This window comes from Panthera uncia, chromosome F2 (genome assembly GCF_023721935.1).
Source record: "Panthera uncia isolate 11264 chromosome F2, Puncia_PCG_1.0, whole genome shotgun sequence".
NCBI lineage: Eukaryota > Metazoa > Chordata > Mammalia > Carnivora > Felidae > Panthera > Panthera uncia.
The window spans coordinates 38,318,348-38,342,807 of record NC_064812.1 but is presented as its reverse complement, the minus strand read 5'-3'; the positions used below and the strand labels follow the sequence as shown (position 1 = coordinate 38,342,807).

Sequence of the window (24,460 nt, the reverse complement as noted above, 5' to 3'; positions counted from 1 at the left end):
TTATTGCTTCAGTATAAAAAAATGTCTGGCCCATTTGGGTACTATTTCTATTATTGCTTTGCTTCTATTGGAAAACTATCCTGGAAATCAAGGAATGTACCCCCATAGCTCCCTGCTGAAAGTACAATTTGGTTGTACGTTATCATCTATTATTAATGCGCCCTACCTTCACCAAAGCTATCCTGATCTCGTCCTTAAAAACAAAACAAAGTGAAACAGCATAAATAAATAAGCTTACGTAGGGGATACAATAAATAAGCTACCAGAAATAAGAATAAAGAATATTGTAACATAAAGCCCTATGGTGCTGTACAATTAAACAATGGCTTCAGATTTTCAAGGTCTCTAAACACAGCTTTTGTTTTATAACACAGTTTTAGTGCTGGTATGCAGCTGACAGATCTAGAGAAGAATACCTTTCTGTTGTTTTCATTACCTAAGAATGAAAACATAGTGGCTATAGTTGTAAATTCTGCCCTGTGGAAATTTACTAGATAGGTACCATTGTCAATTTTGGACTGTTGCCTAGTTGTAGAGCACAAATCTTAGGGATTAAAAAAAACCCAATAATAATATTCCTTCAATTCTTAGTGGTTTCTTGGTCTCCAGAATAGTTATAGAAACAAACAGGGAAGAAATCAGACTCAAAAGTTTTGCTGCCTTCTTTTCTTCGCATCCATTGCATCCAGAATGGGTTGTCTTTTCGCCGTGTATCGTTGACGAAGCTCTTCTATTTCTCGTTCCATCATGGGGTCCAGTGCTTTTAACCGCATCTGTAGTTCTTCTAGACTTAGATTTTTTAACTAGAAACAGAAAAAAGTGAAGATATCAATACAGGATAAAATTATCTACAATAGGTTAAAATCTAACGGGGTTTAGCATGAATATTTCAGCGAACTCTCTACAATGTCTTTGAAATATGGTTCAATAACTAAAACAGGAATTCCTTCACTAAAGAACCAAAAAGTCACGCCTTATAAGAATCTTAATTCTGCAACAAAAGCAATAAAAAAAACCTCTGCTTTTAGGAAAGAACAAATGAGAAAAATAAGCAGATGAAAAGTATTAGTTTTTTAAAGAAGGGCAGAAAAACAAATCCACCATTGCCAACACACGGACTTTCAGGATATGCTCCGGATATATTCACTCTAACCTCTCACATCCTTGCCAGCTCTGGAGCACTGTCATAATTGTGAACACTTGAAGAGATCACCCGAGAATGTGACAAGATTGAATGCAGGTTAAATTACCCATTCTATCCTGCATTTTACCAATTGCTTAAATTTTAAGTACTTGGTTAATCAAAAAATTAAATTACCTAGAATACTTCTATCCCAAACATTTTGATACAATAAGGTTTTTAATTTATGCCTCAAAATATCCCAAGCCTGATATATTAGTGCCGAGTAAATTCTGACCTGCTGGTCAATTTGAGAATAAACTATCAGCTTTTTACCACATACATTATAGTTCGACAATAATGATGTGATTTGACTAAATGATCTAGTTTGACCACAGTGATTCAGTTCAATTACTCTGGCTTCCAGAGACAACACTAGCAATCCTTTACTGGTTTTCTGTATAACAGGAGGTGAGAGGCCTCAGGTCAGGGGGATGAAATCCATTCTACATAACAGGATCTGTGGCATGCTGAGCTTTACTGTAATTATTTATATGTGAAAAAAGCAGGGCCCCTGGATGGCCCAGTTGGTTAAGGGTCCAACCTTGGCTCTCAGGTCATAATATTGCAGTTTGTGGGTTTGAGCCCTGTGTCAGGCTCTGTCCTGATAGCTCAGAGCTCGGAGCCTGCTTTGGATTCTGTGTCTCCTTCTCTCTCTGCCCCACCCCACTCATGCTCTGTCTCTCTTTCAAAAATAAATACACATTAAAATTTTTTTTATATGTGAAAACAGCAAGATATGGATTATCTCCTGAGAAACATATTTTTAAGATGCCCTGAAATATATAACCTGACACTTGGGCTTTATCTTACTAACATTTAAAAAAAGTCTAAAACTTTGTCTCATTCCGAAACTATTAAAGCAATGGTGGCAGGTAAGTGGTTTTAAAAAAATCTGCTAAACCACAGTGATTTACAGAATGCTATTACATATTCAGCATCTTGGTAGGTACTGTAAGGAAAGCAAAGAAGCACTGAACTATTTCTTTGCCTTAAGAAACTTGCAAATTGGGGCACCTGGGTGGCTCAGTCTGTTAAGCGTCTGACTTTGGCTCAGATCATGATTTCATGGTTCATGGGTTGGGGCCCACATCAGCCTGCTTGGGATTCTCTCTCTCTCTCTCTCTCTCTCTCTCTCTCTCTCTCTCTCTCCCCGTCTCCCTCCCTCCCTCCCTGCCCCTCCCCTACTTGCACTCTCTCCCTCTCTCTCTCTCTCTTAAAAAAAATAAATAAAGGAAACCTGCATATTAGTCAGAAGGGTGAGATCAGCAACTAGAAATATGTAGGACTGACACAAGACCCTACTGCATATAGTACAGATTGACTGCAGTGACAGGTTCTTAAGTCCATGAATAAGCTTCTCATGTACCCAATTTTGCAGGTTCAGTGTACATTTTCCTGGGGACAACATCTATTGCTTCTTGGTCTTTTTTTTTTTTTTTTTTAAACAGATTCCCAACAAAAAGAGAGAAGCGTCACTAAGCTGATCCCTTTTAGGGGAGCAGGGACCATGCTGGTCCTTGAAAAGGGGGGTGTCTCAGAGATGAGCAGGGCCCTGAGGAGGAAGCTCCACCATATTGAGGAAGGACTATGGTTGCTGCAGAACCAGGGGCTGGTGGGGTCCCAAGCTAGGCAAAGCAGGGTTTGGACTTTAGGGAATCATGATCTGCTCCACAGCAGGAGAATTCCATGAGAGTAATTCAGACTTGGTCTTATATGGTAACACTTGCAGCAATTTTTTGTTTTAATAAGAGAACTGTCTTCGGTTATTTTATGAGCCAAATCAGAAAGTGCTCTCATTACTTTATAGTCAACATGTCAATTTTAACCAAAAATAGCATTTTTCATCTTGATCCTTCCACTTTCCTCACCTTACCTGGCCCTAAATTACTCTTGGTTCTAAAAAATCCATTCTCACTGAAAAAGGTTTGTCACCACTGAGGATACTGAAAAGAATGAGTCACAGACTCTGAAGTAAATTCAAAAGAGGCGTTCCAAAAATATAGGCATGACAGTGTTACGGGAAAGAGTATGTGGGCTCCCAGGATGATGATTCTGAAGGTGAGTACCACTTGCCTTGGTGTATGAAAAGTTCTGGTGTGTACATATATATAATAATATATATATACAATATGCCCTGTCATAAAAAGAAGCTACTTTACTATATCACACCATTATAGGCATTTATATTATCATGCATTGTATTTTATCATATTCTTCACTAATTTTTAACCCAAGTACTAATCATGCCACTATTAATATGGCTAAATATGTTCAAATCTCTGGGAGGATAAAGAATAAGCCAATAGGGGACTTCAGAACTTTCTGAACTGGACGAACAGGTGATGGCGGGGGTGGGGGTGGGGTGGGATGAAGAACCAATTAGACACCACATAGGGCCTTGTTTCCCTGAGAAAGATGGGGCACTTGGGTGGCTCAGTCGGTTGAGCGTCCGACTTCAGCTCAAGTCATGATCTCGCGGTTTGTGAGTTCGAGTGCCGTGTCAGGCCCTGTGCTGACAGCTCAGAGCCTGGAGCCTGCTTCAGATTCTGTGTCTCCCTCTCTCTCTGCCCCTCCCCTGCGTGCGTGCTCTCTGTCTCTGTCTCTGTCTCTCAGAAATAAATAAATGTAAAAAAAAAAAAAAATGAAAGAAAGACACGTCTGGGTGCTGTCTACATGCGATCCCATTTCACTTTTGTCTCTTTTTCAGTCCACACTAATCTTCCCATCTCTGAATTTCAATATAACATTCATAATTTAAACAACACAATTTAGTATTTGATTCTAAATTTATTTATTATTATTTTGTAATTGACTTTTATGAATGAGTTTCAGGTCCCCCTGTCAGATATTCTAAAAAATATTTAAACTTTAGATACTGTAAACATGGTTAGAAACGATCAAACTGTACTGCTAAATACCATGGCATGAGGCTGGGTAAATAGAAATACAGAAAAAAATGATTCAAAGGAATGGGTTACTCTAAGATCAGGAGAAATAGCATCAAAGCAAAGGAAAACAATTTTTGCATTAACGTGTTCCTGTAAATATTTTATACTACCTTACTGGGGCAAATTACCAACAGTTTATAAATATTATATTACAGTAATGGACTAAATTCAGAGAAAGAAGCTACTTAGAAGAAAGTTTTCCTCCTCTAATAGACTTGTATATTTTCAATATGTAAAATGTGTGACGAACAGGTCTGTGATGTTGGAGAATCATCCAGGACTGTTAGGGAATTAGATGTTCCATATAAGAAAATTTATGAAGTACCTAAATCTTAGTTTTTTAGGTGGTAAAAACTTTGTTTCAACCGTTTTGAAGAGAAAATCTTTATGAAGTACTTTACAGAATATGCCGGCTTCTAAAGGAGAGGACACAGGACCTAAAGCAATCTTTCCTTAATGATGAATCCCCATTATTAATTTCTACTACTAATCTATGCCATGTATTAATTTCCTCTCTCCTTTTTGGCTTTTTATCTTCATTTGAGAGAAAGCTATCAGCTTCTTTTCATGACATAAAGAGAGAAAGATATCATTCTCTCTTTACATAGTTTGTTCATCTATTGGGAACCAGAAAAGTGATTGAACGGTCCTAGAAAGCATTACACTAAATAAAAATAAATACGTTAATGAAGGCCTGAGGCTGTTTTAGGAAAGACAGAGCATGGTTTTAGTGCTGAAGCTTGTACCACCTGTTTCTGGTGTTTTTGTTTTTTAAAAAATTTGATTTCAGATTTGTGGCTCTGTAAGGTTGAAGTTACAGGAAATCTGACATCTATGTAAGAAACATACATAGTTACATTTTCAGGTGAGCTGTCAGAGAACTCCAGAGTACTCATTTATTAAAATATTTATTGGTAATTTCTATGGACCAAGCACGTGGATACAGAGATGAATAGAACACTCTACCTCCCACAGAGAACTTGCAATCTAGCTGGCAAGACAGGTCCACACACAGCTAATTGACTGAAGGATGGGTAAGCTGAGAAGATGGCAAACAGGACAGGGCAGAAGGGAAGCAGCATGAATAGAAATGTATAAGGTACCCAAATGCTCCATACTTTTGGAGACCTCGGCTGGCTGCTGGGATGTGGGGCGGATCCATGGGGGGAGGGGTCAGGAGAGGAGACAGAAGGAGACAGGAGACCTTTAAGCATGTTGCTACAAACTTTCTGTAGCGAAGAAGGAAATGCTAGATAATTGTGAACATAACTGGTGACATGATCATATATGAGATAGAAAAATGTACCTACTAGCAGGTATAGAAAATGGAATACCATGGGTGAAAATGGAGGCAGGAAGGCCTGTCAGCAGGTTACTGCACAGTCTGGTGAGAGGATGAGGCTTGGACTAGGAAAAAGGAAGTGGAGACTCAGAAGAAGGGAGGGATCTGAGAGACTTGGAAGTAGAACTGATAGGGCTTTCTTTGTTGACTGGTTGACTACGAAGGGTCAGGAAGAAGGAAGGGCTAGGATGATTCTGGCTTCAAGCTAGGGTAATGGGGTAGAGTTATCATTAATAAGGTACCGGAGTAGATCACATGACATTTTAGTCCTGCTGAGTTTGAGATATGAACAAGGCATCAAGGTGGAGACATTAGATATGGATTATAATTTGGAGTTTTGGAGTTCAGCAGAGAAATTAAAGCTACCGATTTAGGGAATCATCAGCATTTAGGCTATAACTGAAGCTCCTGATGAGGATCAGATTACCCAGGACAAGGTTTTCTCCTTGATCTTACGATCTATGGTATCCAACAAAAAATAATCCCCAAACTGTAGCCTTTGTTGCCAGAGGCTCTTCTCGTTTTGTTAATAGAAGAGAAATATCAGTAGGTTTCTAAATAACTGGATCATGGTGTCATCTAGACAAAAAAAAAAATGTGAATCTAACTGGTAGAAGTTTTCACTTTTTATACAGTGGGTATGATTTTAGACATGCACTTCTGGCTGAGTTCTGACTTATGATAAATCCTAATAACATATATTTAGCATTCTGCATTTCTGTAGCTACCAAGCCTCACAGGCATGAAAATGATTGCGGGGTTGGGAGAAATGGGGCAGGAGCAGCTTTTCCAAGCTCCTGGAAAGCACTACTGCTCGACGGCTTAGTAGTAAATAGGGTCACAAACCAGATAAAATTTTATGGAGACTCATAATGACAAACATGGTCCTGTAATATTAAACAATTCCACTATCATCCTTTTAAAATGCTAATCCAAATGAAAACAATTTTGGGGGCTAATGAGGATAATACAAGAAGGAAAAGTTGAGCTTCCTGAATTAGTATCAATATTACTGTGACAGAAGTTTCAGTCACTAAAATTAGCTTTCTTGAAAATCTTCACAAAAAGGAAAGGAAATCACTTCAGAATTCTTATGTTTATGGATCAACAGAGCTTGTGGTAAATTGACTTGAATTTATATATTTTTAAATATAGCAAAGAAATGTTACTTATGAACCATCTTTCTACAATACAAGGAACACAAAGTAGCTATATTACCATAGCCATCTGCCAGATGACTAATTCCAAAATAAATGCAGAGTAAACCATAGTTGTCAGTTTAGAGTTCTGTAAGTGAAGTCAGTGAAGAGAATTTTAGGTTATGCGTACATTGTGGTTATGGCTGTATGTGAACAAATGTATAAAAATGAATAACTCATCTCGAGATGGCTTTTATATGTTGTAGGCTAATTCTACTTAATAACATTTGATTTTGAATTTAATGGTAACACAGAACTTGCGCAACGAACGATGATTCTTAGATTTTCAGATCTTAACATTCTGAAAGAAAACTGTAGTTTGACAACTGTGACGAACATCAAGGATATATAACTTCATTAAGTGACTAAATGAGTGGACGTGCGGTAACAGGAAGGTCTTATCAGCAAAGACAGAACTTCTTCAAATTCACAGCCACAGAAAAGGAGATGAGTTTCAGGACAATACAGTTTTATTACCCGAGGCATGTTTTTCTATTCACAAGAATGTTTGCTTCTCTTGAACATTTGAAATGACAAGTATCAGGGGGCAAGACATATTAAGGACAGAGAAGAAAATCAATTGCCATAAAAAGAGTTTAAACTGAGGTCAGGTAAATTGAATCATATGAGCCTCAGAGAAACACTTTGTGAATCTGGGATTATTAAACACCACTGCATATGAACAAACCATTGTTTAACAGGAGCATAAACTATAAGGTTGGGTTATGAGTTAAACCTCACACAATCTTACTGCAAATGAAAACCTCAGAAATGATCTATTTTAGCTTCCTTATTTTGAGTGAGAAAATGGGAGCCAGCTTGCTCAAAGTTACAATGTTGGTTGATGGCAGAGATACAATCTGACCTCGAGGCCAATGCATTTTTTCATTATAACAACTTTGATGCATATGTTTTTTAACGTTTACTTATTTTTGAGAGAGAGAGAGAGGTAGGGAGGGAGAGAGCGTATGAGTTGGGGAGGGGCAGAGAGAGAGGGAGACACAGAATCCGAAGCAGACTCCAGGCTCTGAGCTGTCAGCATGGAGTCCGATGCAGAGTTCGAACTCACGAGCTGTGACATCATGACCTGAGCCGAAATCGGTTGCTTAACCGACTGAGCCACCCAGGCGCCCCAAGTTCGATACTTTTAGTTAGCACTGCCAGAGTGTTCAAAATGTTACGACACCATGAATGGGAAGGGTGTGGTGCCAAGAAATTTCCAGGGTCTTCAACCTGAGCTGAAAGGGAAAATAGCTGAAAGGGAAAATATTCAACTAGGAAGATCACAGTGAAGAGAAAACATTGCATACGATATTTTTATAAAGCAGTTTTTTTTTTTTTTACAATGAAATAAACTGCAGAAAGTCAGCACAAGGTAGAAATACCATTTTCTTTAAGTTTCAGGACACTCGGTAGACTAGGACTTCCCACCTCTTATAGAAAGGCTGTTTAAAACAAGTGAAAGAGTTTAAATATAAACACTAACTTTTAAACAATAATTAGAAGAGTAGATGGATTGCTTGTAAGTTAAAAAAGTCAAAACCACTTTTCAATAGAGGTCAGCATTTGTTTGAAAATTGGTATAGTTTGGGACATAAGTGACAGCTTGACCACACAGCCCATTTTGTTAATAACTGTCCTGGATTGTCACATCCAGGAGGTTGGGAGGATTACAGATCACTACCCAGCAAAACCATATTTCTTAGTAGCCCTTAAAAAAGAAAAAGCAAGTCCAAATAAATGATATGCAAATGAACAGCTCCCTTACTTACTAGCTCTTGCCTGACGCAGGGGCACAGACAACACAGTGGTGTGAGAAGATAGAAGGTAAGATTAAATCTTAAAACTGATCGTTTTGATAGCTCACTCTTTTAATCATTAGAATTACTTCTGAACTCTACGAGAACCAGAAAAGCTTCTAGTTACTGACCAAGAAGAGTTGTCAGTAATGTCAGAACTTTCTGCAAGTTTATGTATCCAACCTACTATAAAAACCTAATGGGGGCGCCGGGGTGGCTCAGTCAGTTGAGCGTCCGACTTCGGCTCAGGTCATGATCTCGCAGTTCGTGGGTTCGAGCCCTGTGTCGGGCTCTGTGCTGACAGCTCAGAACCTGGAGCCTGCTTCGGATTCTGTGTCTCCTTCTCTCTCTGTTCCTCCCCTGCTCACGCTCTGTCTTTCTCTCTCTCAAAAATAAATAAAGATTAAACAAAATTTAAAAAAAATGTAAAAACCTAATGTATTGTATTCAAGTGATAAGAGTGAATTACTTCCTAAAATAGTATCTTAAGAGCTCTCTGAGGAAAACACTTAGATTTTTATATTATTTTGTCAAAAACGGTCCCAATTACATGAGAGGTTTTTTTCAAAAGTCTTACTCTCTAAAAACAGCAGAAATAAGATTATGAAGTTTTAAAATGCATAAATGTGATAACATTCAAGACTCAACGGGTCCATGAGTTGCTGGTATAATCAGTCTGTCAAAATAAACACGACACCGTCACAATGAAGCAAATGGTCTTATATGTTAATGTTAACACATTTAGTCAAATAGTCAATCAAGAAAATCCTGTACAAGGTTTGCTGTGTTTACTGGGAAAACAAACTCTTCCTAGCAACTGTTTAAATCTCACAGATGCTACAGACCTTATTAGTGGCTTGTGATTAAAAAAATATGGATTGTTAATACCGTATCCTGACTCATCTATTCTCCCATCTGCTAGCAATTCTAACAATATGAACTATCAACAGAATGGCTAACAACAATAATTTTCTATGGCAATTTTGATGCTGAATTGCCTATAGCATTTTGTAAGATTTACCAGTGCATGCCTCAGACTGTTTTGAGTTGTTTGTGGCCTGGAGCAGTATACTCCTTTTCCCCCTAATATTCCATTGTAGCTCAAATTTTTACTGTGTTGAATGGAATCTGGTTCGGTTTTACAAAACACTGTTCATAGAGGCTGCCACACTCATTTTGCTAACAGTGAGAGTGGGAAATGCACCAAAATACTAGCAAAAATCCAGTCAAATCTGCCAATTAGTTTAGATATATATAAACAGGTAAGGGGCCTTCTTCCCTAAGACTGAACAACAGAGATCATGGGTATGACACTTGTTCAAAAACCATTGAAATACCAATGTATTAAGGCATTTCCTGATTTCATTTCCAGACTGAGAAGAATACACAAACTCTCAAGTCAATCCAAACTAGTATGAAGCCTGTTAAAGAAAGACATACAGATACATTTAAAGTATGGAGTAATAAGGAGTTATAAAAATAACGAAGACTGTGATAATTTCACACTTGACACACTAAAGAGTAAAAATGGAATTCTTCACTGTAAAACATGCCCTTAAAAGCTACATTCACATTAATCTACTAGCAGAACCTTCTTCCCAAAACAGACACTATTTGGAGAGAGAATTACATGCAACCTTGTTTGAGCTGAGTGGCCCCTGTCTACAGCTGACTGACTAAATGACTATAAATATTTCAGGACTCTAAAGAGAAACTGCCATGAAGCATTTGTTTAACCTCAGGGCATCTAAAGTAAATTTAAGACACTGGGATTTTATTTTCATTCCCAAAGAAAAGGGAGAAAACCACTTCTTGTGGATATCAGTGGAGGAGAAGAGAAAAGTGCTGACTACTAATCATTTACAATGTGTTAGACACTGTCCTATGCTCTGGGCATGAAGTCATTTAATCCTACCAATTACCTTATGGGGTAGATATTATCAGCCCTATTTTAGAGGTCAGGACACCAGGAGAGCCCAAGTGACCCACCACAGGTCTCCCAGCTAGACGTGTTCATGCAGGCACTCACAGCCCACATCAAACCCACTAATAGAAGTTGGGATTGGAGTCTACTAAGAGCTGTTTCCTAGGTCTCCCAAGATCTACAAGCACTTCAAAATCCAGATATCACATAAAACAGTTTCTGACAGATTGTTCAGAGATTAAAAGTAGGGAAGCACTGCTTTTAAAAATCCCAGCTTTCCTCTCAATGGAGTATTTTATTTATAAGTTATTGTTGTATTTTAGCTATAATCGGCCTTATGAAGTCAGTGATATGTTTAAGCATTTTTAATTTTATCAGCTCTCTAGCAAAATAAATACATTCCTACATAGTGATTTGGGATAGACACCATCATTTTATCAATAAGAGAAATGCCAAGACAAAACCAACAAGACATGTCCCCTTGATACAGAAGCAAGACTTGGCTTGTGCCCATTCGGACTGTCCGCTCGCTGCTTTGGTGTTGTGTTCAGCTGGGATCTCCCCATGAGCTGCAAGCTGGTAAGCATCCCTATCATCACCCTGATCTGGAGAAACTTGAGCCACCCATGTGAAAAAGGAATGATGACATTTCAGTTGCATTCCTTAATGGCAGCTGAATACCCATTCCTTCTATGCTTTTCAGTTTCTAGTAGTTTTGTCTGCTAAAAATATCAGGGAGGAGTTCATTCCCGTACAGCCCTGTTATACTGTAAGCTGCTCTAAAATTCTAGGCCCAATACAACAAAATCTGAGTAACTTAAAACCAAATTACTAATTAAATCTTTCCAGATCTATTAAGGGCCAGATGAAGAAGTTCTATTAGCTTTGATGCCTTCTCTTAGAGATTCCGATGAATACTTTGAATATCTTAAAACACTGATTAAGCCATAAATGAGATTAACAAATTGAGTGATTAACTTTGCTTATATATTTTATTTCTTTAAAAATTAACTTTATGACTAGTATGGAAGATAATAAACATTTCCAAAAACAGTCCTTGGGGAGGCTGGGTGGTGCAGTCAGTTAAGCGGCTGACTCTTCATCTGGGCTTGGGTCATGGTCTCGCAGTTCATGGGGTCGAGCCCCACGTCGGGCTCTGCGCTGATGGCACGGGGCCTGCTTGGGATTCTGTCTCTCTTTCTGCCCCTCCCCAACTTGTGCTCTCTCTCTTTCTCTCAAAAATAAATAAACATAAAAATCTTCTTTTAAATTACAATTTTTTTTACAAAGTCCTTAAAATATATCTGTAACTAGTTTACTGGGCAGTCAAATCTTTGTGTAACCATTATATAAACTTAAAAGAGTTTCATTTTTCTCCACTCATACTTTTTCAGCTGTGCTAGGCCAAATTTCCCTGACACATCCCTTAAGGAATCTTGGACAGATCTCACTGATTTCTGGTCACTTTTAGTTATTAAAAGTCCAGACTAATTATAAACTTCAATGTCATATTAATGATAAACTTTGTTCCTTCCCTCAGTATGGGCTTGCACAGACCAAGAGGCTTACAGTGGAAAGAGAGGCTGCCTGCATCTAGAACCTTCTTCCCATCTCTTTTCAAGGTCTAGCTCCTCTGGTGCTGGGAGCTGGGAAGAAAACCGGGATCCTGTGATGGGAATGGTTACTTGTTGGTGGAAGGAGGTTTCAGTCCTGCTCTGGTTTGGTTGATTACTGGTGGTTTGTGACTAAGGAGTGTGTGTGGATTTCCTGACAGGGTGGGCAGTACTATCATGGTGCTCACCCCTCTTGAGAGCAGCTCTCTGGGTGAGGTATTGTCTCCTCTGGACTGGAAGCCCCCTTGGCAGCATTATGATGTCTGACCTCCGTGTTTAGAGCCACAGAGATTGCAGAGGTTGTTCTCCATACTTTCCAGGGGCCACCAGGACTCAAGGAAAGGGAGAGGTACCCTAGTCTCTTCTTTCCTAGAATACGCCAACATGACCCCGGTTACCCTGCAGGCCTTGGCTCCACCTACAGAAGTCTGCTACCTACAGAACTCTTTGCGAGAGACATGGACATCGCTCTCTTATTCCAGGCATCTTTTCCTTATGTCTATGTTAATATGCCCCCCAGACTCCCAGAACTTCCCCACTGAGTTCTGCTCTAGTGGCACGTCAGTGGGTTTCCTGGTTCAACCAGCTTAGCGAGCAGCTGGCTGGGATACTAGATGCCAGTCTCCCTTTCCTGCAGGCACCACCAATTTGTGACTGGCTCTCTGGAAGACATCCCTCCACCCCTGACTTTAATCGAAGCAAGAAGAGAGCTACTTTCTTCTTCTACTAGACCACTGGATTGTGAATTCCATAAGGGTAGAACTTTCTCAATGGCTGCACCCCCAGTGCCTAGAACACTACCTGGAACAGGTACCTAATAAATATTTACTGAATGAAAGAAGGATGGTAGGGCTTTTAGTAAACCCTGGAGAGAGATGTCTGGCCTCAATTGTTGGTGGCTCTCCTCAAAATATGGGGTACTGCAGTCTTCAGCTACGGTCTCTAGTGCTAATGTGTGGCAACAGGAAAAGTCCCCTTCAACACTATGGCACATATCTGTTAACTCCAAAAAAGTAAAATAAAATAAAAAAGTGTGTGTGTGTGTGTGTGTGTGTGTGTGCGCGCGCGCGCATGCGCTCACGCTATCAAGTAGGAGCACTTACAACTTAAGTAAAGGAAAAGGAGTATCTGGGAAAATCAGGGTATTATCCAGCATATTTCGTTTAATCCACTACAGGATGGTCTCATGCTCCATTACATGTTTATTCTGCAAGCCGGATAATACATTTATTTTGATTCCGACTCATTCTTTTCCAGAAAAATGGCTTCTGTAAAAAAAATTCTTCAAAATGATAATAAACACCACAGTTTACTCTTTTGACAAACATGCATTGAATGAAGTGCCCTGGGAGGATAGAGTTCTTACCAATATCACCAAGAACAACCATTTGTAGCTTTCTACTGCAGCAGTTTCACAAAACTTACTCTGACAATTTAAATTCCTATCTTAAAGATGCAAAATTTACTTCGACAAATCTCTAAAAAGTTTAAAAATAGAGGTCAGCTGAAAACCACAAATCATGAAACTCAGATTGCAATGATTTTTTTTAAGTAGTGAAACAACACCTACAAATAAGCAGGTACCTCTGACTCTAGTTTTGAGGCATCAATCTACCACAGAAGAGGAATCACGGTCTGACGCAAATATGGCAAAATATTTTTTTAAAACTTAGCAAAGACAAATTTTGATCAAAGTTATTCATCCTTACTTGCCACATGGGCCTCAGAAAATAAAATTTACCAAAAATATAACATTTAACATAAATATTACTTTTAGATTGGCATGATTGGTGGCTGAAACAGTATTTTAAATTTCCCAGATATTAACATACAAATTCACGAATTCAGTCAAAACTCCGGGAAGATATTCAGGGATTTAAAAGAATACACATCAGAGAGCTCCTATGAAACGTTAAAAGAAAAAAAAATTCCTGCCTACTTTAATAACAATCAGTCTTATGCAAACTTCAAAGCAAAACCACTAACTGAGTAAAACTGAAGATGACAGCTTCTGCCCTTGTCCTTTCGTTAATAACTTTTAAGATATGTTCATAAATGTTATTAATCTAAGATAAAACAGAAAATGAGACTAAGTGAACATAAAACTGGCTAAATTAAATGTGTCTTACGGGGGGGGGCATCAACTTGCAAACGTAATGTTTCAAACTTTCGACTTTCTGGTTTAGGGAGAGGACAGTAGTGTTTATGAGGTATGTTGTCATCTTAGACTCACAACTATTATGCATAAGTCACTGAAAATTAAGATGACAGTAATATGCCAGTGTCATTTGCAAGCAAAATAGCTTAAGGGTAAAAATTTATAGCAAACTAAAATTTTTACACTTAGGGGACTACAGTAAAATGAATTTTTCATGAAGGCTTTTTTTTTTTTTTTTTTTTTTTTGGTCTGAGAATGGCACTAAATTAGATTTTTAAAAATTGTTTTTGGTACCAACTAATTTAATAGAGAACATGGCATCAAACTCGTATTTGTAATACCACCTTGTAAAATGAACACATTCCCAACGTTCCCAGAACTTTCCAGCGTGGGCTTGGAACAAGCTATCGCTATCACCTCTCACAGAGGCAAGCACTTTTGGTGAGATCTTCCCTTGAATCAAACACCTGCTTGCTGAGTGCGCCACCACCAATGCGGACATGGGAGCGGAAGCAAGAACTGGACATTGAGGGATTCACCTTAACTGGCCAATCTCACTTTGCATCTCCTGGGAAGCCAGGAGGTTGTGGTCTCTTGTGGAAACTTGGGGATCAGAATGTGAGCTCTGGCTTGAATACTATACATTAATATGAAGTAGTTTTGCTAGCAAATCTTAACATTTTATTTTTCAGGATGAAATTTCACCTCAGCCTTAAATGGTCCAATTTTAATAAGGATAAAAAGAAAAATGCATCTTTAATTACTTATCAAATGAAAGACATACTATTGGTTTACCTCCTGTGGAAAAGTAACAAAAAAGCATATGGCTGTTAAATTCAATGTGCTCTTGAGGAACTTTCCGTAAAATGTTTTTAGCAAGTGACTGGCACATGCTGTTATTCAGAGGAGCTAATCCACTGGATGATTATCCTGAAATTATTTTGTATTAGTATACAATATCACGTAACTTCCAATCCTTAAGAAATGACCCAACAGACCTAGTACCAACAAATGTCAGAATTCTCCAAAGCATTCTTAGACAAAAATATTGTGAGAGAAATTTCCTTTGCCTCATTAGATTCAGAGCAGGAGGAAGTCATTTTGAAAGATACTGCATGCAGAGGAATTACCTTCAAACTGACTTAAATATTGCAAATATTGTAATCTGGTCTACACAACACTGTCCGTTTTTCGGTTCCCATGACACCCACCCCATTTTTAGTTAGGAAGATCCAGGTGAATGAACCTCTTCCTGCTCTAAATTCTTTTAACCAAAATGCATAATCTTCTGTCAGGCAGGCCCACTCCAGTCCTGGGGTCACCAATCCACACATCTCTCCTGCTCACCCAGAGGGAAGAAACAGGCACTGGCCCCTCCTCAGAGATAAGCTCAAGGCCTCCTCTCAACCCTACTCATTCCAGAGTCTTCTACGTAGACCACCCTCACTCTCTTAGCCCATCTGACAGAAAAGCTGACTGTGCTCGACCATGCTGTCCAAGGAAGGAGAGAGGACTCTAAAATACTGAGGCAGTGGCAGATTTTGTCAGCTATCTCCTAGTTTTCTATAGTTTTTCAATCACTAGAAATTTTGTTTTTTATTGACCTTTAATGAATGTCATCCTGAATTATACCAACTAAAAATGAAGAGGGCAGATTTCCTACTAGGTAGTTTTGCTAGGTCAACAGCAGTGGAAGTTTCCCCATCCCCTGCCAAATCTCTGCTCTGAGTATAAAAATGAAGGCACTGTTTATTGATTTTTAAGTAGTGGGTTTTTAACTTTGCAGAATGATGAAGTACTGAATAATTGGTAACTATTTTGTAAAATCTCTTAAATCTCATTAAGAAATTAACTTATAGGATAACTGAGAGCAGCAAAAGTGGAAGCAGTAGGATAGAATACAGTTAAATCCTCCTAAATCAACTGAATTGTGACCACCGTGATTTCTGAATGGGTGAGCCTCTTTGAAAAGGGCAGGGGTAACATGAAAAGCTCAATTGGCTCAGCGTTAACAGGTTTACAAAGGAGGGGAATAGGTTTCCAGCTCAATCCCTGGTCCCTGAGAAGGCAGATGGGCCAATATCAGATCAATGGTGATTGGAACCGAGAAAGCATGACACCACTGAGTTCTACAGATCATGATTAGTGGCAGTTCCTGAACCCCTCTCACAAGGGCAAGCTCTCAGTCTCTAAGGAAGGGCTAGGTCGCTGGCTATCGGCACCCTCTAGTGGCCAGATTTGGCACCACATGTTGTCTGCCTTCTCAGAGCAGAGACCTGCTTCCATTTTTTTTTTTTTTTTTTTTAAAGCATAGTATACAGTATTTCAGAATCTTTTTTGGTTAGAGAAAGAATCACCACTACCATTTCTGGGCTACAGGTATGTGGCCAACTACTTACTAGGTGTAAATCTGGAACCCCCAAAAGTAAGCTATTGTAATGATTCAAAGAGAGAAAATGTTCTTCCAAAGGTATTTAAAATCTCGTGGGTGAAGCTACTTAAATGAAAAGATCTGGTCAGAACTTGGCTATTTATAATTTAATATTCTTAAGGTACTTATTTTATAAGCAATATTATTTTATATATTGATTCATATCACTATAAATTTCATACACATCACAGCTCACATCTATTGAGCACATGGCACTGGCAGACACTATGCTGTTAAATGACTCTGCTGTCATCTGAAGGGCAACTGTTCTGTGAAACAGTACTGTTAACACCACCATTTTTCTGAGTTAAAATTGTCAGGGGCACCAAGAATTTAAACTTACCCAAGACACTTAGCTGCTAAAAGGCATGGCCAGGATTCGAATCCAAGGCAGCCTAATTTCAGAGCTGGCACTTTGAAACATTACCCTATACAGAGATACATAGTTTATCAGCTGCAGTAATTTTCCCCCCAAAAGAGATGGTTTCTTAGAGATTTTTAAATTAGATGTAGATTAGCACAGAAACTTACGAGTCAGTGATGCTTAAGTGGTAAGTGAAAGCCCTGTGCTAGCTGTGTTCATTTCTTATCACGCTTATTCAAGTGTGCTTTCGAGTCAAAGGGGAGCTTGTAATTGGCCAGGAGAGCCTGGGGTCTAATATTTTTCACATCATAATACATTTTAAAATATTTTACACTTTACATGTTTACAGACATATCAGATGGACCTCATAGTAATTCTGTGAAATGGGACAGATAACTTGGAAATAGGCATTATTCTGACTTTATAGATAAGATTAATGAGGTTTAGGGGCGCCTGGGTGGCTCAGTCGGTTGGGCCTCCGACTTCGGCTCAGGTTATGATCTCACGGTCTGTGAGTTTGAGCCCCGTGTTGGGCTCTGTGCCAACAGCTCAGAGCCTGGAGCCTGCTTCAGATTCTCTGTCTCTGTCTCTCTCTGACCCTCCCCCGTTCATGCTCTGTCTCTCTCTGTCTCAAAAATAAACATTAAAAAAAAAAATTAATGAGGTATAGAATGATTTAGTGGCTTCCTTAAATAACACAATTTCCTCAAAATCTAAGATCTCAAATGACTGAATGTACAAGGTATTATGCTAAGTCTACAATCTTTATCTTCTGTTACACGGAAGATAAAAATGAGAATTTTCACAGTAAACCGAAAGATGTTTTATTTATGCCAAAAATCTGGTTTCATATTATTTCTGATTTGTTTACAAGAAATAATTTAATACTAATTACTATACCTGAACTAGCAAAAATCCACAGAAGAAGGTAAATGAAAATCAGTAGGTAAAAAGCAATAGAAAAAAAAAATAACAGCTCTGGATCATAAAATCCATACTAAATTGGGAGCAAAATGGCCCCCAAATTATGAGGTTAAGATGAATGATTATGCAAGCACTTAGCATTTTAAAATTCTTTAATTTTGTAAAGTACCTTCAAAAATGTGTTACTTTTTGATAACCCCTGAGAGATCATTAGGAGGCATAATAGCCTTTATTTATATGGCAGATAAAGAACAGATCAAAAGTACTATGAAAGGAAGCTATTACTTTTGATTAAAAGAAAGTAGCTTGTGATTCTCATAACAAGACAAAGCTCCAAGTTCTTTCTGAATAGAAAGCAATGCAGTGTAGAAACATTCCTGCCCATCCATCTTCCATACACTCTGCTTTAAGGGAGGATTCATACCTCCCCTCTGATCCAAGGCCAGATTGCCAGGGGTGGTCTTAGAAACCTAACTATATGGTTCTCTTTCTTTGTGCACCATCAAACTCTTTACGCATCAAAACTGAGATACTTTCCAAATACATCCTGTCTTAAACACAGCAAACCACCCCTCTAGTTGCCATACTTCTCTTTTCTCCTCTTGAAAGTCAAACGTCTCAGATGTGTGGAGAAAAAGTGTCTACTTTCTAAAATGGTAACCACACTTCAACTCACCTCACACTGTTTCTGCCCCCTCATGTTCTCCACACCACTCTTCTTAAGTCACTAAAATCAAATGAATTTTTATAGTTTTTATCTTGTTTGACCCCCCCCCCCCCACACACACACACCGCCCGCCAAGCTGCACTTTACACTACTGTTCACTCCCTCCTTCTCCTCCTTCAGGTCCTAACCTAGCAATTAGCAGGTGCCTAATAAATTCTTGTTCAATAAGCTAAAAGAACTAAGCATAAATATATCCCCATAGTCCAAGAGTTTTCCTAGTCTTGTAAATATCTTTTCAGGGTCTGCAGTTTCTCTTGATTCTGTTGAATTTTGAGGTGGAATTTTGCCTTGACCAGACACTGAAAAGCTTGAATTCTTACTAATCAATGTGTAATTTGTCTAAAGAGCGGCCTATCACAGACAAAAGAGTAGATGCTACTATTTTAGTAATATCTGCTAATAGTAGATAGTAACAAGGGATGATGCATCATCACCCTGGCTGTGACTCATAAATAATACATTAATAATGAGTGCCATTTTACATTTCAAAAACCACTGTGGAAGATTCTGTGTATCAATTTATCAATGTTTATCATCACTATGGCACATTTAAAGGTATGCTGAACAATTCAATATTAATCATTAAAGATGTTACTGTGATGGTGTTTCGTGAAATCAGAATTCATCTGTATACCCACATTCAACAAACTAAAATGTCTTGATCAATATATTACCACAATTTTCATATTAGGAGCCTCAATTCAAATCGTTGACATCTTACTGTTGGGTAGAGGCCAGAGGTTGGTAGACTCTCAGGTTCGAGTGCCTGAAAGGCTTCTGCTTAACATGTGAATATCAACTTGGTCAGAGAGACCAAGAACAGTGGCCAGAAGAGGAGGCAGAATGTAGAATACCTATCTACATAAAAAATAATGAGGGAAAAGACCATGATGACAGAGATGGTTTCCCTTAGCTTACCTCAAAAGCCTTTCATTTCTCAAGCCCAATGAAGCAGTGTTAGAGTTGACTGCAATAGGTTTTTTACTAGATTGTTCTGAAGGCTGCTATGTTTTGGAAAGTAAAAAATCATAGTATCAGAAACATTAATCCATAATAAGATTAAATACTATCTGAAGAAAATACCTCCAGGTCATATAACAAAAATGAGGTCTGAGCAGAAAAAGCATGCATCTGAAATATTTAAAAATAAAGACAAATCTTTTTTTTAAGTTTTTTTTTTTTTTAATGTTTATTTCTTTTTGAGAGACAGAATGTGAGCAGGGGAGGAGCAGAGAGAGAGGGAGACACAGAATCCAAAGCAGGCTCCATCCAGGCTCTGAGCTGTCAGCACAGAGCCTGATGTGGGGCTTGAACTCATGAACTGTGAGATCATGACCTGAGCCAAGTCAGACGCTGCCCAAGACAATTAAATCTTTTAAGGGCTTTTAAAGCAACATCTGACAGCTATACTGTAATAAAACTAAACATCAAGCTTAAAGAAGTGAAACAAAACACTGCCACCATGTCCCTGTGGGCTAAAACTTTGAGAATCTTGTAAACAGCAGGTTTAACAATAATAATTTCCCCCCAAATTTGGAACAATGCTCCCCTAGAATTTCTTGTTCTATGTGTCAATGACCTTTTTTTTTAATTTTTAAAAAAATTTTTGAATACTTATTTTTGAGAGAGAGAGAGACAGAGTACGAGCGGGGAAGGGGCAGAGAGAGAGGGAGACACAGAACTGGAAGCAGGCTCCGGGCTCTGAGCCATGAGCACAGAGCCCGACGCAGGGCTCAAACTCATGACTGGTGAGATCATGACCTGAGCCGAAGTCGGACGGACGCTCAACCGACTGGACCACCCAGGCACCCCTCAATGACCTTTCTTAGCTTACTCCCAAGTGGGACCATTTGAGCTGCTGATTAAATTCTTATTTAATCCTAACAGCTAATCATGACATACTGGTCATGACATAATCATGACAGTTGGTCATGACTAAGTATAGGAGACAGAGTAGCGTGATGTTCAAATTTATTTTAAAGTTAGGGGCGCCTGGGTGACTTAGTCAGTTAAGTGTCCAACTTCGGCTTAGGTCATGATCTCATGGTTCATGAGTTTGAACCCTGCCATCGGGCTCTCTGCTGTCAGCTCGGAGCCTGGAGCCTGCTTGGGATTCTGTGTCTCCCTCTCTCTCTGCCCCTCCCCTGCTCATGCTGGGTCTCTCTCTCTCTCAAAAATAAATAAAAACGTTAAAAAAATTTTTTAAAAAGAAAGTGAACTATGTAGCACCATAAGCACTATCTATACCTCAGATACACTTCAAGGCAAAGGTAGATACATTTCAAGGCAAAGGTAGATACATTGGGCAGAGAAAACGTCAACATTTGACACTTGACATTTAATCCAATGCACTTAATGTAAGTTACAAGTTTTTATTCAAACTCTTGGGGGAGAAAAGTTTCATGTTCTAAGTGTATGCAATGTAATAATGTCCTCTGTTTTCTCCAGATAATTTGTCAAAACCAAAGGTGTAGAGGGAAGGTGAGAGTCATGCAGTGATTTTCTTGCAGATGTGAAGACTTGGGAGCACCTTTGTCTAGTGCTCAGAGCTTTACTGCCCCACAAACTCTAACACGGGGCAGAGACTTGGGAGAGGTGATGAAAGGTCCAAAATAATTACTGGGACTAATCAGAATTGCAAAGGACACTGACATGAGGTCACTGTAACAGAGTTATACTTTATACTTATCAGCAGTCTTAAATGGCTATGGGTAAATGTTCTGGTTGTGTGGGCCCCTTGTAACTAGGATATTCATTCCAAAAGAAAAGGGGGAAAATTGATTCCAGGTGAGAACAATGTCTCTCTCTCTCTCTCTCTCTCTCTCTTTTTTTTAAGTTGAGAACTGACAATCTTGTTACTGGCAAATGAAAAAGGCAAATACAGGAACAGATTTTAGAGGTGCAATAAAACACAGCTTACCAAAAAAAATCAATGTGGTACTTCTAATGACATAAATAATAGATACTGAGCAAGTGACAATTATTCATAATTTATTTCATTTCAAAAATAACCATAGCCAAAACCATTTTTAGATTCAACCCCCAAATTTTTCAAGTTCTCTAAGATTTATAAATTATATCACTGTTGATGATTTCCTCTCCCATCACATACATGTCCATTGAAAGACAAGTCCTAACTCCAGCTCCATAGCAGCCACGATACATCCACGATGGCCATGGCTGAGGACTGATGTTTCCTGTACTACTCCTATCCACAAATCCCACTCATGGGTTCTTTCCCAAGAGTCCCTTAGCAGTTCATTCCGTAACTTCCCATTCCACCAGATGCCTTCCACCAGAAATGGTCACCCCTGCAGCTCTGACTGCTGGACAGGCATGGAAAAGCTTCAATGATGAGGTATAAAGTTGCAATGCTGGCCTAGCATAATATTAGACCAGGAGGAATGGCCCTAATGAAGGAAAGGGACAAGGAAAGAAAAGGACACAGAGAAAGGCTCTAGAAGTCTGTTGCAGGGTTTCTCAACCTGGACAATATTGACATTTTGGGTTGCCCAGCTCTTTGTTTTGGAGGGCTGTCCTGTGCACTGTAGAGGGTTTAGCAGCAACCCTGGCTTCTACTAACTAGATGCTCCTAGCATTCCCCCCAAATATCTCCAGACTACCAAACGGTCCTGGAGTACAAAATCATCCATAGTTAGAACCAGTGAACTTCTCTGAGCATCCTAGACACAGAGAGGTGTAGGAAAAAAACTGAAGAGAGAGAGGGACCTGAATTCAGACTCTTGAGCTATGTGTGGAAGAAGGTAATGCCTCTTGGAATGTGCTTTTCTCTCTGAACATTACTCAATGGAATGGAAATTTTAGAGTGAGCACAAGGACAAGGGCACTAGAGGTCAGAGAAGTGAGAGAAATCTGTAAATAAGAATTTCAACTTCAAGTAATCTGCCTCTGACAAAGTGATCCCTGTGTATCTTCCTAAGAGTACTGAAACTCTTTTTGTTAAGGATCTGGCTTATTACAAAGCCCATCAAGAAGCACACTGAGACAGATCTGAGCGTGGGGTGGGGAAAGGGAAGGGTTGTTGAGAAGTGGGGAAGGGCTTACCATAGCTAAACTAAACTTAAGGCAGATCAAGTTTGCCTTCTGAGCAGAGAGTAAAGACCTGAAACATAGAAGAGGGTCACAGTGCAGCTTCTTAGCCAACTTTTCGAGGTCAGATGCCTGGGCTTCTCACTGAGGAAGGTGGCAGAACCTAGAAAGACCCTTCCCATTCCCCAGGGTTTCCAGAGGGACTTCATATGAGTAAAACCAACCTTAGGAAAGCAAAATGACATTTTATTTTCTGCCTCCTCATTTATTAAGTTGTGTGACTTGAAGAAAATCATGTGAGTTCTTTCAGTTTCTGAGCCTCTCAAATAAAATACAAATACTATAACTCATTTCACAGGGTTGTTCTGAAGATTACATGAAACCACACGGTAAAGGCCAAGCACAAGTGTGGGCACAGCTGGCTCCTGGCCCTTCTGTCTCCCCTTCTTTTTAAAATCTCTTTCCCTTTCAGGGACGCCTGGGTGCCTCAGTCGGTTGAGCAACCGACTTTGGCTCAGGTCATGATCTCACGGGTTGTGAGTTCGAGCCCCGCGTCGGGCTCTGTGCTGACAGCTCAGGGCCTGGAGCCTGCTTTGGATTCTGTGTCTCCCTCTCTCTCTGCCCCTCTCCCACTCATGCTCTGTCTCAGAAATAAATAAACATAAAAAAAAAATAAAAAATAAACTCTCTTTCCCTTTCAGCTCATGTATACATGCCCACATCCATGCCAGCCTGTACTGACAGAGCTTTCTGCCATCCACTCTTATATACTACATTTCCTGGCTTCTGTCATCACCTTGTTCTGGGATTTTCCTGTCTCCCCACACCCCTGATGGGGCAGTGGTACCTGTTGCTAGGTACATCAAAATTCTTTCACCTCTGGTGACGAAAGTGTGTGTGTCAGGGTGGCAAGGAGGAGGATGCAAGAAACAAGAATGTTAGTTGTGAGAATGATAAACTTTATCTTTATGACTGTTATTACCCTTGGCAGTCCTGATCGACTCCACCTGATGGAGACATAAAGAATCTGTCTGTGTGATGGTGTGGGCATGTAGTTTAGCAGGAAGCCTGAGAGGCAGTTAAAGGGTCAGAAAGCATGTAAGGAGTTCAGTTTTTGGTATGTTTGGTATGTCAGAGTAAGCTCCTAGTAGACTAACTCTTTCACAGATAACAACCTTCAATTGTGGACAAAATACAAAAAGCAACTACTAATCTGGGGAGTTAACAAAAACACTTTCCCTTCCACAACAAAACATCTACCATGTTTGGGATATAACCCAAAATCACTTGACATTTCAACGTCAGGAAAATATGATCCACTCTCAAAGGAAAAGATAATCAACAGAGATCTACCTTGACATGACCCTCATAGAGAAACTGACAGGACTTTAAAGCAGCTATAATTAAACTCAGTAAGGGAAAATATGCTCATAATGAATGAAGAAATGGGAAACCTCAGCAGAGAAATAGGAAACATAACAAAGACCCACATGGAAATTTTAGAGAAACGAAACACTGAATATGTATCTGGAATGAAAGTTTACTGGATATGCTTAATAGCAGGATGGAGATGACAAAAGATCTGCTGGAAAAAGATCAATAGAAATTATCCAATTTGAAGAAGAGGGAGAAGAGACTGAAAGAGAAAAAAAGAGTTCAGGGACTTCTGGGGTAATGTCAAGAGATTTAACAGATACACTGGAGTCCCAGAGGTTAGATAATGAGTGAATGGGGTGGGGGTGGGGGGATATATATACATAAAATAAAATAAAATAAAATAAAATAAAATAAAATAAAA

General features: G+C 39.1%; 1 protein-coding gene across 1 annotated transcript in view; it reads right to left on the bottom strand.

Moving 5' to 3' along the window:
- Positions 1-575: 575 nt before the first annotated feature.
- STK3 (serine/threonine kinase 3) overlaps positions 576-24,460 on the bottom strand; it is a 195,137-nt gene continuing 171,252 nt past the window's right edge. The window contains 1 exon segment of the mRNA XM_049632679.1: positions 576-803. Within this exon segment, the coding sequence (XP_049488636.1) occupies positions 645-803 (159 nt within the window). The 3' untranslated portion in view covers positions 576-644.